Source organism: Bos taurus, chromosome 3 (genome assembly GCF_002263795.3).
Source record: "Bos taurus isolate L1 Dominette 01449 registration number 42190680 breed Hereford chromosome 3, ARS-UCD2.0, whole genome shotgun sequence".
In the NCBI taxonomy this organism is placed as follows: Eukaryota; Metazoa; Chordata; class Mammalia; order Artiodactyla; family Bovidae; genus Bos; species Bos taurus.
The window spans coordinates 33720246-33731643 of record NC_037330.1 but is presented as its reverse complement, the minus strand read 5'-3'; the positions used below and the strand labels follow the sequence as shown (position 1 = coordinate 33731643).

At 47.6% G+C, this 11398-nt stretch overlaps 1 protein-coding gene across 2 annotated transcripts; it reads left to right on the top strand.

Annotated features, from left to right (window-relative positions):
* Positions 1-281: 281 nt before the first annotated feature.
* On the top strand, positions 282-9431 carry LOC100295687 (glutathione S-transferase Mu 1). Of its 2 annotated transcripts, none has more exons than XM_005204223.5 (8): positions 282-444; positions 719-794; positions 1236-1300; positions 1875-1956; positions 2056-2156; positions 2801-2896; positions 2985-3095; positions 8920-9431. In XM_005204223.5, exons 1-8 carry the CDS (start codon positions 409-411, stop codon positions 9007-9009), a joined length of 657 nt encoding a protein of 218 aa, XP_005204280.1. In that variant the 5' UTR covers positions 282-408; the 3' UTR covers positions 9010-9431. The 2 variants fall into 2 exon arrangements, with proteins under 2 accessions (XP_005204280.1, XP_024845797.1); XM_024990029.2 differs by having other exon boundaries at positions 327-444; positions 2985-3046; positions 8920-9000.
* The last annotated feature ends 1967 nt before the right edge of the window (positions 9432-11398 follow it).

Here is an 11398-nt window from a genome sequence, read left to right as displayed (position 1 = left end):
TATCTGAAGCCCAAGGGCAAAACTAAGCAGTTCCTGAGAGAGAAGGGAAGGCAGAAGAGCCTTGTTGCTGTTGATTCCGGTTTGTTTCCTGAGCGTGCCACCAACTCCACCGACTTAGCAGAGATCTGACTGGGATCAGGAACCAGGTGGGCCCGACCCGGGGGTTCTTGACATCCCAGAGCCCGCACCATGTCTCTGGAGACCCCTTGGCTCTGAGGCGGAAATAGGTCTCATTTTCGCTTGCGGAGGGCTGCATCTGGGAAAGGCCTCGAGGAGTTGGGGGCCGCGCTGGGGGTGGGGCCTAGAAGAGGGGCGGGTGCTTCCGCCGCGCCTTCACCGCCTGATCAGAGGATAAATTTCCAGTCCAGCCCCTGTGAAGTGTCTCCACTCAGCACGGAAACCAGCCCCATGACCATGATCCTGGGTTACTGGGACATCCGCGGAGTGAGCTGGGGTCACCAGGGCGGGAAAGATGGAGGCCGGCAGGGTAGGGAGGGTTGCGGGTGGGAAATGCTGTGCAATGGGGATTGATTTCACTAGAATATTCCTCTTCAGAGCTTGGTAGAGCCAAGCCCGAAGTCCTATTCCTCTGCCCTTTTTTCTCTAGCGGGGCTTGTGCGCGGGAGTGTGGGTGGGGGTTGGTGTTGAGGTTGTGGGAACACAGAAAGTCAGGAAGTTAGGACCTGACATCTGCTCTCCCTCTGGCCATCTCTCTCAGTTGGCCCACGCCATCCGCCTGCTCCTGGAGTACACAGACTCAAACTATAAGGAAAAGAAGTACACGATGGGGGACGGTAATGGCATCCTTATCATGTCCTGACTTCTGCCCAACTCATGCTGGTTTGGTGCCAAGCATCCCGTGTTCTGACCCCTGTTGTTCACGTCTGTCGTCCTCCCCTCCAGCCCGCCCAGCTGGAGCAGGGACCTGCACTTCCCGAACCCTTTAGGATGCAGCTGGCCTCCAAGGAAGGATATGAAAGCCCACAGCTGGGTCCTGTATCAGCCATTGGCACAGGCTCCGCTTAGTGCTTACCTGAAGCCTTTGTAAGGATTACTCACCTAGTTTCAAGAAGTTTCTAAGTTGGTTTTTCCCCTCAAAGCTCCATGTGAGATTAGTGGTTTAGATTCCAGATCCACCAGTTCAGGGGGGTCTTGCCTCTACTCCTTGCTGGGTCCCCCTAGAAAGGAGGGTTGGATTCCTGGGAGGTTGTTTCATTGCATCTTCTTTTTCACAGCTCCTGATTATGACAGAAGCCAGTGGCTGAATGAAAAATCCAAGTTGGGCCTGGACTTCCCCAATGTAGGTGCAGGGACTGGGGTGCTGGGAGGGGGAGTGGACAGTGTCACCATCCATCTCCTTTCCTGGCTTAGAGGTTTCAGGAACAGGTGCCTTCTGCTCTGTCTCTCAGCTTCCTGGTTCTGTTTTCTGCCTTTCCATGATGCTCTGTGTCCCAACTCATCCCTTTGTTTTACAACATATCATTTAGTGTCTGCTGGAGAAGGAAATGGCCCCCACTCCAGTACTCTTGCCTGGAAAATCCCATGGATGGAGGAGCCTGGTAGGCTGCAGTCCATGGGGTCGCTAAGAGTCGGACACGACTGAGCGACTTCACTTTCACTTTTCATTTTCATGCATTGGAGAAGGAAATGGCCACCCACTCCAGTGTTCTTGCCTGGAGAATCCCAGGGATGGGGGAGCCTGGTGGGCTGTCATCTATGGGGTCGCTTAGAGTCGAACACGACTGAATCGACTTAGCAGCAGCAGTGTTTAGTGTCTGCAGTGGGCCAGGCTCTGTGAGTGCCAGATTTCATCTCTTCTCTAATGCAAGGGAGGAGATGCAGGTGGCCCAAGTGACCAGGCCCTGTTCTTCCAGCTGCCCTACTTAATTGATGGGACTCACAAGCTAACCCAGAGCAATGCCATCCTTCGCCATATCGCTCGAAAGCACAACATGTGTGAGTGGGCATGGGGTTGGGGGCAGGGGCACAGGTGGCCATGTCCTGTGCTGGACTAGGGTGGGATGCTGAGGGTGAGTCTCTGTTGTGTGGCCACAGGTGGGGAGACAGAGGAGGAGAACATTCGAGTGGACTTATTGGAGAACCAGGTTATGGATGTCCGCTTGCACATGGCCAGGATCTGCTACAGCCCTGACTTTGTGAGTCCTTTCACATTGGACTGGACAGGGTTTGAAACGCTGGACACAGTCCTCTACACTAGAGAATCTTAGGAAAGACTCCAGCTTCCTCTGGGTGGAAATTCAGTTCCTAGACAGGTGTTTACATTGTTAACCCAGTGTCTCCTCCTCGACATCTCTGGCATAAATACAGGTGCCTAGTAGGCAGCCCAGGGTCAGACTTTATTCCTCTGCCTCTTGTCTTTCAGCCTCTCAGATTCTCTCCAACTGTCCAGAAACTGCTCAGGCGTCTACACCATTTCTCACTCCCAAACTGGAATGTAGGACTTTTTTCCTAGTCATTCTACTGTTTATTGGCCTGAGGTCTGAGGACCGAGCTCCGCCAGGTCTCACAGCACTGCTGGTCTGACCCAGGGCAGGTGTCTGGAGCTGAGTGGTGACATGTTCATGAACAGTGTGGTTTTGCCCGTTGTCTTCCCATCGCCTCTCTCAGGTGGGAGGTGGTACCCATAGGAGTCTGATGAAGACATGTGGGTTGAATTGCCCCAGGTGCAGTCAGGGGACATGGCTGCTCACCTGACAGCTGGGATCAGACACAGGCCTGGGAGGCCTGCTGTCTGCCAGGGAGTCTGTCTGAAGGCAGTGACAGCTGTTTTGTGTCTCAGGAGAAACTGAAACCTGGTTACTTGAAGGAAATTCCTGGAAGGATGAAGCTCTTCTCAGTTTTTCTGGGGAAGAGGTGTTGGTTTGCAGGGAACAAGGTAAGGGGGATGGCTTTTGGGGAGGGAGAGCTGTCATTTTTCCCCAGGTTGAGAGTTTGGTGCACATTCATGCTTTGTCTTCCTGCAGCTCACCTATGTGGATTTCCTGGCTTATGACATCCTTGATTTGCAACGCGTATTTGAGCCCAGGTGCCTGGATGAATTCCCAAACCTCAAAGATTTCCTCACCCGTTTTGAGGTCATTCCCATGATCCCCCTAGTATTTATGTCTCTTCCCCCACCTTTTCCTGATGCTTTCCTGGGTGTATGCATGCTAAGTTGCTTCAGTCGTGTCCAACTCTTTGTGACCCTACAAACTGTAGCCTGCCAGGCTCCTCTGTCCATGGGATTATCCAGGCAAGAATACCGGAGTGGGTTGCTATGCCCTCCTTCAGGGGATCTTCCCAGTCCAAAGATCGAACCTGCATCTCTTTCATCTCCTGCATTGGTAGATGAGTTCTTTATCACTAGTGCCACCTGGGAAGCCTGGATGATTTCCTAGTTGGAACTACAATGAAGAATAGCATTTATGGAGAACTTGGTTTATGCCAGAATCTCTGCTCAGCAATGACATATATTGTGTCAAATTTCATCTTTATAACATTACTACACGGTAGAAAAATTATCCTCTGCATTTTACAGATAAGGAGTCAACCTGAAAGGACAAGTAGTTTCTGCAGGTCACAGAACCAGAGCAGGCTGTGCTGGGCTCCCAGTCAGAGCGTCTGACTTCCATGGGCAGCATCAGTGGCTCCTCATTTCCTGTAGGAAAAAGAAACCTCAGGTCCCTTTCATGACTGTGTTGACAGCTCTGGAAAGTGTGGAGGAAGCAGAACCTTCAGGAAATGATGTGCAGCTGGCATTAGTAGAGTGAGACACAGTAGGATTGATATCAAAGACTAAAAAGACAGACAATATTTTCTCCTCATCTCCAAAGGGCTTTGCAGCAGTTGAGTCTCTGCCTGTTGTTCTGAGATTCTCAGAGCTGTAGTTGGTGGCTTCCCTGGTGACTCAGATGGTAAAAAATCTGCCTGCACTGTGGGAGACCCCAGTTGGATCCCTTAGTTGGGAAGATACCCTGGAGAAGGGAATGGCTACCCACTCCAGTATTCTTGCCTGGAGAATTCCATGGACAGAGGAGCCTGGGGGGGCTACAGTCTGTGGGGTCCCAAAGAGTCAGATATGACTGAGTGACTAACATAACATTTCTGCTAACATAATATAGATGTCCTGTACAAGGATTTTATCTTGACTTCTCATTTGGTGGGCACTTTCCTTCCCTCCTCATCTCCCATCCTGTCTTCTTTCCCATTACTCCAGATTCTGTCTGAAAGATGGGTTAGTATTTTCATTTTAAGTCACATTCACTGATCTGATCCTCTCCCCTGTATGAGACACTGTGTCAGGCACAAGTGGGATACAGATGTCACACAGTCCTGGTGCCCTGCGTCTGGGGCTCAGTGCAGCTGGAGAACTATAGGAGGCCTGAGCTGTATGGTGTGGGTGGAGCCACCTTAGGGCTGGAGGCGCACAGCCTGACCTCACCTCCCAGCTCATCATTCACCCAACTGGAGAGCAACAGAGTCTGCTTTGTGGCAGATACGGAATTTGAAGCTCTTGTCCAAGAGGTTTTTCAGTCTACAATCTGTTTTGTATGCCCACGTCTATAATGAAATTTGCTTTCTCAGCTAGTTCTCATCAGCTCTGGTTCTGGTCCAAGGCTTGTCGCCTTGAGAATTTTGCAAGAGCTGGGGTGACTGCCCAGCAGGGAGGATGGGGACAGATGTGGCCTGCAGTGTGGCCTGTTGGGCCCTGGGCTGTGGGGCATAGGCAGTCCTAGATCTTGGAATCCTGGGAACTGTTGGGCACTGTCTGTCTTGGGAAGATGGTGCACAGGTACACTTGAGTGTTTCTGCCTGGCTGGCTGTAGCAGGACTGAGGATGAGGTAGGTTGAGGCCCAGTGAGAGTGGGCTCAGGTCCCAGTCCAGGCAATTGGTCTCTGTCTTTTAAGTGGAAAAACTAGAGTCTGGCCTAGCCTAGTCTTATTGCTTCAACCCTCCTATCATGTTTCATCCATGTTTTCCTGAATAATTGGGTGAAATGTGGTCTCTTCTGCAAGTTGCTTGGGTACTTTCTGAACACTTTTGTTTTGCTAGGACCTATCTCTCTGTGGAAACCCTTGCAACTAGGAGCCTTTTCTGAGAAAGAGAATAATTTTGGAGAATGAGAAGAACAAATACTCTTATGACCAAGTGTCAATTGGAAAAAACCCTCACAACTTAAGGACAGTGTCGTTGTTCAGTTGCTCAGTTGTGTCTGGCTCTTTGCAATCCCATGAACTGCTACACACCAGGCCTCCCTGTCCTTCACCATCTCCTAGAATTTGCTCGAACTCATGTCCATTGAGTCAACGATGCCATCCAACCTTCTCATCCTCTGTTGCCCTGTTCTCTTGCCCTCAGTCTTTCCCAGCATCAGGGTCTTTTCCAATGAGTCAGTTCTTCCTATCAGGTGGCCAAAGTATTGGATCTTCAGCGTAAGCATCAGTCCTTCCAATGAATACTGCAGGTTGATTTCCTTTAGGATTGACTGGTTTGATCTCCTTGCAGGTCAAGGGACTCTCAAGAGTCTTCTCCAGCACCACAGTTCAAAAACATCAATTCTTTGGTGATGAGCCTTCTTTATGGTCCAACTCTCACATCCATATATGACTACTGGAAAAACCATAGCTTTGACCAAACAGACCTTTGTTGGCAAAGTGATGTCTCTGTTTTTTAATATGCTGTCTAGGTTTATCATAGCTTTCTTTCCAAGGAGCAAGTGAAAGTGGAAGTCACTCAGTTGTGTCTGACTCTTTGTGATCCCATGGACTATAGCCTGCCAGGCTCCTTTGTCCATAAAATTATCTAGGCAAGAATACTGGAGTGGGTAGCCTTTCCCTTCTTCAGGGAATCTTCCCAACCCAGGAATGGAACCCAGGTCTCCCACATTGTGAATTCTTTACCATCTGAGCCACCAGAGAAGCCCTTCAAGGAGCAAACATCTTCTGATTTCATGGCTTCAGTCACCATATACAGTGATTTTGGAGCCCAGGAAAGTAAAATCTGTCACTGCTTCCACTTTTTCCCATTCTGTTTGCCATGAAGCAATGGAACTGGATGCCATCGTCTTATTTTTTTGAATGTTGAGTTTCAAGCCAGCTTTTTCACTCTCTTTTTCACCCTCATCAAGAGGCTCTTTAGTTCCTCTTCACTTTCTGCCATTAGAGTGGCATCATCTGCTTATCTGAGGTTGCTGATATTTCTCCCGGCAATCTTGATTTCATCTTGTCATTCATCCAGGCCAGCATTTCTCATGATGTACTCTGCATGTAAGTTAAGTAAGCAGGCTGACAGTATGTAGTCTTGTCTTACTCCTCTCCCAATTTTGAATCAGTCTGTTGTTCCATCTAAGGTTCTAACTCTCCTACATACAGGTTTCTCAGGTGATAGATAAGTGGTCTAGTTTTGCCATTTCTTTAAGAATGTTCCACAGTTTGTTGTGATCCACACAGTCAATGAAGCAGAAGTGGATGTCTATCTGGACCCCCCTTGCTTTTTCCATGGTCCAACAAGTGTTGGCAATTTGATCTCTGCCTTTGTCTAGACAGCTTTTACATCTGGAAGTTCTTGGTTCACGTACTGTTGAAGCCTAGCATGAAGGATTTTGAGCATAACCTTGCTAGTATGTGAAATAAGTGCAATTGTACAGTAGTTTGAACATTCTTTGGCATTGCCCTATTTGGGGATTGGAATGAAAACTGACTTCTTCCAGTCTTGTGGCCACTGATTAGTTTCCCAAATTTATTGACATATTGAGTGCAGCACTTTAACAGCATCATCTTTTAGGATTTTCAGTAGCTCAGGTGGAAGTCTGTCACCTCCACTAGCTTTGTTTGTAGTAATGTTTTCTAAGGCCCACTTGACTTCACACTCCAGGATGTCTGGCTCTAGGTGAGTGGCCACACCATTGTGGTTATCTGGTCATTAAAACCTTTTTTGTGTAGTTCTTCAGTGTATTCTTGCCACCTCTTCTTAATCTCTTCTGCTTCTGTTATGTCCTTACTGTTTCTTTTATTGTGCCCTTCCTTGCATGAAATGTTCCTTTGATCTCTCCAATTTTCTTGACAAGATCTCTAGTTTTTCCCATTCTTTCCCATTCTATTGTTTTCCTCTACTTTGCATTGTTCATTTAAGAAGGCCTTATCTCATTTAATAGGTCTTGCTATTCTCTAGAGCTCTGCAATCAGTTGAGTATATCCGTCCCTTTCTCCTTTGCCTTTCACTTCTCCTTTTTCCTCAGCTATTTGTAAAACCTCCTCAGACTACCACTTTGCCTCCTTGCATTTCTTTTTCTTTCAGATGATTTTGGTCATTGCCTCTTGTCCAATGTTATGAACCACCATCCATGTTCTTCAGGCACTCTGCCTACCAGACCTAATCTTTTGAATCTATTAATCACCTCCACTGTATAATTATCAGGGAGTGGATTTAGGTGCTACTCGAATGGCCTAGTCGTTTCCCCTACATTCTTCAATTTAAGCCTAAATTTTGCAATAAGGAGCTGATGGTCTGAGCCACAGTAAGCTCCAAGTTTTGTTTTTACTGACTGTGTAGAGCTTCTCCATCTTTGACTGCAAAGAACATAATCAGTCTGATTTTGGTATTGGCCATCTGGTGATGTCCTTGTGTAGAGTTGTCTCTTGGTTTGTTAGAAAAGGGTGTTTACTATGACCAGCTTGTTCTCTTGAGAAAACTCTGTTAGCCTTTGCCCTGCTTCATTTATGTACTCCAAGGTCTAACTTGCCTGTTATTCCAGGTATCTCTTGACTTCATAGTTTTCTATTCCAATTCCTGATGATGAAAAAAGACTGTTTTGTTTTGATGTTAGTTCTAGAAGGTGTTGTAGGTCTTCACAGAACTAATCAACTTCAGCTTCTTTGGCATCAGTGGTGGGGGCATAGATTTGGATTAGTGTGATATTGAATGGTTTGTCTTGGAAACGAACCAAAATCATTCTGTCGTTTTTGAGATTGCACCCAAGTACTGCATTTTGGAGTCTTGTTGACTATAAGGGCTATTCCATTTCTTCTAAAGGATTCTTCACCACAGTAGTAGATATAATGGTCATCTGAACTAAATTCTCCTTTTTCCATCCATTTTAGTTCACCGATTCCTAAGATGATGTTTAATCTTGCCATCTCTTGCTTGACCACAACCAATTTACCTTGATTCATGGACCTATCGTTCCTGGTTCCTATGCAGTATTATTCTTAAAAGCATCAGACTTTGCTTTTACCACCAGATACATCCAAAACTGAGCATTGTTTCTGCTTTGGCCCAGCCACTTCATTCTTTCTGGAACTTATGTATCTTAACCATCTAGGGACCATGTATCCAAAACACAGAAAGTTTCATCTTGTTTTTTTCCCATCCTGAATTCCCTTGTAGGCACTATTGGTGGGCAACTGCCCTGAGGGTCACTTAACTGTTTGTGTAAGTGCATGATGAGTGAACCTCCTTGTTTTCAGCTATGGGGAAGGGGGTGCAGCAGAGAGACTCAGAATGGAGAGGGAGACCGAGCAGGCTACATTCTAGCCATATTACTTATGTGCGATGTGATCATGAGGGAGGTGCTTATCTTCTGAGTGCCTCAGTTTCCCTTCTGATGAATGGTCTCAGTAGAACCCATCTTGCAGGGGAGTCGTGTAGAGATTCTGAACCTATGTCATCATGTCTAGTGGATATGTAGCACCTAATACAGTATAGAGTCTCTGTATGTGGTGAGTCTGGATGTCAGATGAATTATAAGAAACTGGAAGAGTTAACTTCCCAGAGCTGGGGACCCCAGAAGACTATCTTTTGCCCCAACATTTGACTCCCACATGGAAGGGCTGTACCCCAGGTCCCAAACTTGGGGAGAGCTGCCTGGGTTCCAGTGGGGCAGCAGACCTGAGGCCTGGTGTTCTTTTTCCCACCCTCAGGGCCTGAAGAAGATCTCTGCCTACATGAAGTCCAGCCACTTCCTCCCAGGCCCTCTGTTCCTGAAGCTTGCTGTGTGGGGCAACAAGTAGTGTCTGCAACCAGGAGATGGGCGTGAGGAGCCAGTGCCTTCGAGACCAGGTGGACCTTCCTGCCCGCAGAACCATCTGTCTTCTTCTTTTTCCTTCTGTTCACTCTAGATGGCTTCTTGGCCCCCTTATCCCCCTCCCACACCCCTTTCCATCCCTACTTTAAAGATTTCAGTTTCCCACTATTTTTGAGCAAAGTTCTTCCCCACCCCACATGATCCCTTCTGCATTAAAGCCACCCAGACTATCCTTCCCTTCCATGATTACTTCTGCTGTGAGCAGCCCAGCCAGGCCCCTGGCCCACGGGGCTCTGCTCTGAGCTCCCAGTGCTGCCCTGAAGACCAGACCTGGCCTTGTGTGCAGTCCATGCTTCCCAGTGTGGTTCCTGCCCAGCCTGACTGATGCCCAATAAAGCCTTAATCACACCTGCCGTGTCTTATCTTATTCTCTCGGGGCTTCCTGGAGTCATGACTGACTGTGTTGGGTGTGTGTGGGTGTCTATTTCCCCCTCTTGTCCACTGCAGGGCTCCATGGATGGGTATGGGTGTGTGTGGGGGGTGGGGTGGGGTAGACTGTTGGGATGAGTAGGTTATATGATTGCTTGTTCATTTCTATCTACACTTCATGTACCTCTGTTCCTTAGCATCAGATCTCTGCAGAAGGGGGAGCCCTTCTATGTCTGGTTCCCTCTTTAATTCAACATTCATGGGATACCTCCTGTCAGCTTGCAGTATTGCAAAATGTGGTCTCTTCTTTATGTTGCCTGACCACTTTCTGAGCCCTTTTGTTTTGCTAGGCGTTCATCCCTCTGTGGGCAAACCCTGTGAACTAGGAGCCTTTTCTGTGTCATGGTTCAGGGGGCTCTCGGGTGCCGGGGAAGGAGTCTGAATAGTCTGCTGATGGTGTGGGATCCTGGTGGATTTGCTTCTGTCACCCTTTCCTGGAAGCTTACCCTGCTTTAGATACCCTTCATCTGTGTTCTTACAACATGCATGTGTGCATGCATGCATGCTAAGTTGCTTCAGTTGTGTCCATCTGTTTGCAACCCTATGGATCTAGCCTGCCAGGATTCTTTGTCCATGGGATTCTCCAGGCAAGGATTCTGGAGTGGGTTGCTATTCCCTTCTCCAGGGAATCTTCCCGATGCTGGGATCAAACCTGAGTCTCCTGTGCCCCCTGCCTTGACAGGTGGATTCATTACCACTGAGCCACCTGGGAAGCTCTATTTTCAAATACTTTTTTGTAGTATACAAACTTTGTGTATTAACTTACAAAATTTATTTGTTTTTTAAAGTTCCTCTCATTAATTACCTATATCCACTACTTTGTAATAGCCTTTCAACAAGGAAAAGAAACCACAGTCCAACCTATGTCCTAGTCTCCTAATTTTGAAGTAAACTTCTGCCTGCAAAGAGGAAAGTTGGCAGGTAGGACATTATTCTTGTGCAGATTATACCTCAGATCACAGATCATAGAGTGACATCAAAAGACACTGAGCCCTCACACTACTGTATATAAGATGGATTCCCAGTAAGGATGTACTGTGCAGTGCAGGGAACTCTACTCAATATTCTGTGATAATCTATATGAGAAGAGGGTCTGATAAAGGGTGAACATCTGTATATGTATAACTGAATCACTTTGTGGTACACCTGAAACTAACACACCATTGTAAATCAACTATACTTCAATATAATTTTTTGAAAGACACAAATCACTCTCTTAAAATCACATTGGGTCAGGAGGCAGGATGAGGGCTGTAATCTGTGGATCTAGGCAGCTGAGGGTGTGTGGGGCCACTCTGACTCTGGTCCTGTGTGGAGTTGTATAGGCTGTCACCCCTCTATGGACCCCCGCCCGAGCCACACACTCAGAGGAACGGTCGACCCTGGGTCACTTTCCCACCACACTCCCCATCACTGTCTCATCAATGTGAGAGACATGGAGCTGTCTGTCAGGACATCTCTAGAGCTGCACCTGGGTACCCTCTCTGCTGTGTGTGGATCTGGATTTAGATTCACAAGTGAGGCCATAAACTACTTGATTAATTTATGTTGTATCTTTATTTTTAGGCACATGATGAGGGATGGGTCCTACACAGTCCCTGAAAGGAGCAGAGGGAAACCACATTTCCTTTCTCTGCCTCCTCACCTCTTTCTATCGCACCGATGGTCTGTTCTGGAAGACCGCAGCTATCATGGGTTATATTAATAAGTCATGGGGGAGCGTTAGGACTGCCTGGGGTTCTTATCTTCCTGTAACACGGGCCGATTTAATGTTATAATTCAGGCTTGTTTCCCGAGGGCACTGGCAACTCCACCGGTTAGCTGACGTCTCCCTGGGGTCGGAAACCAGGAGAGCCCGACCTCGGCGGCCTTTGATCTCTAGGTGC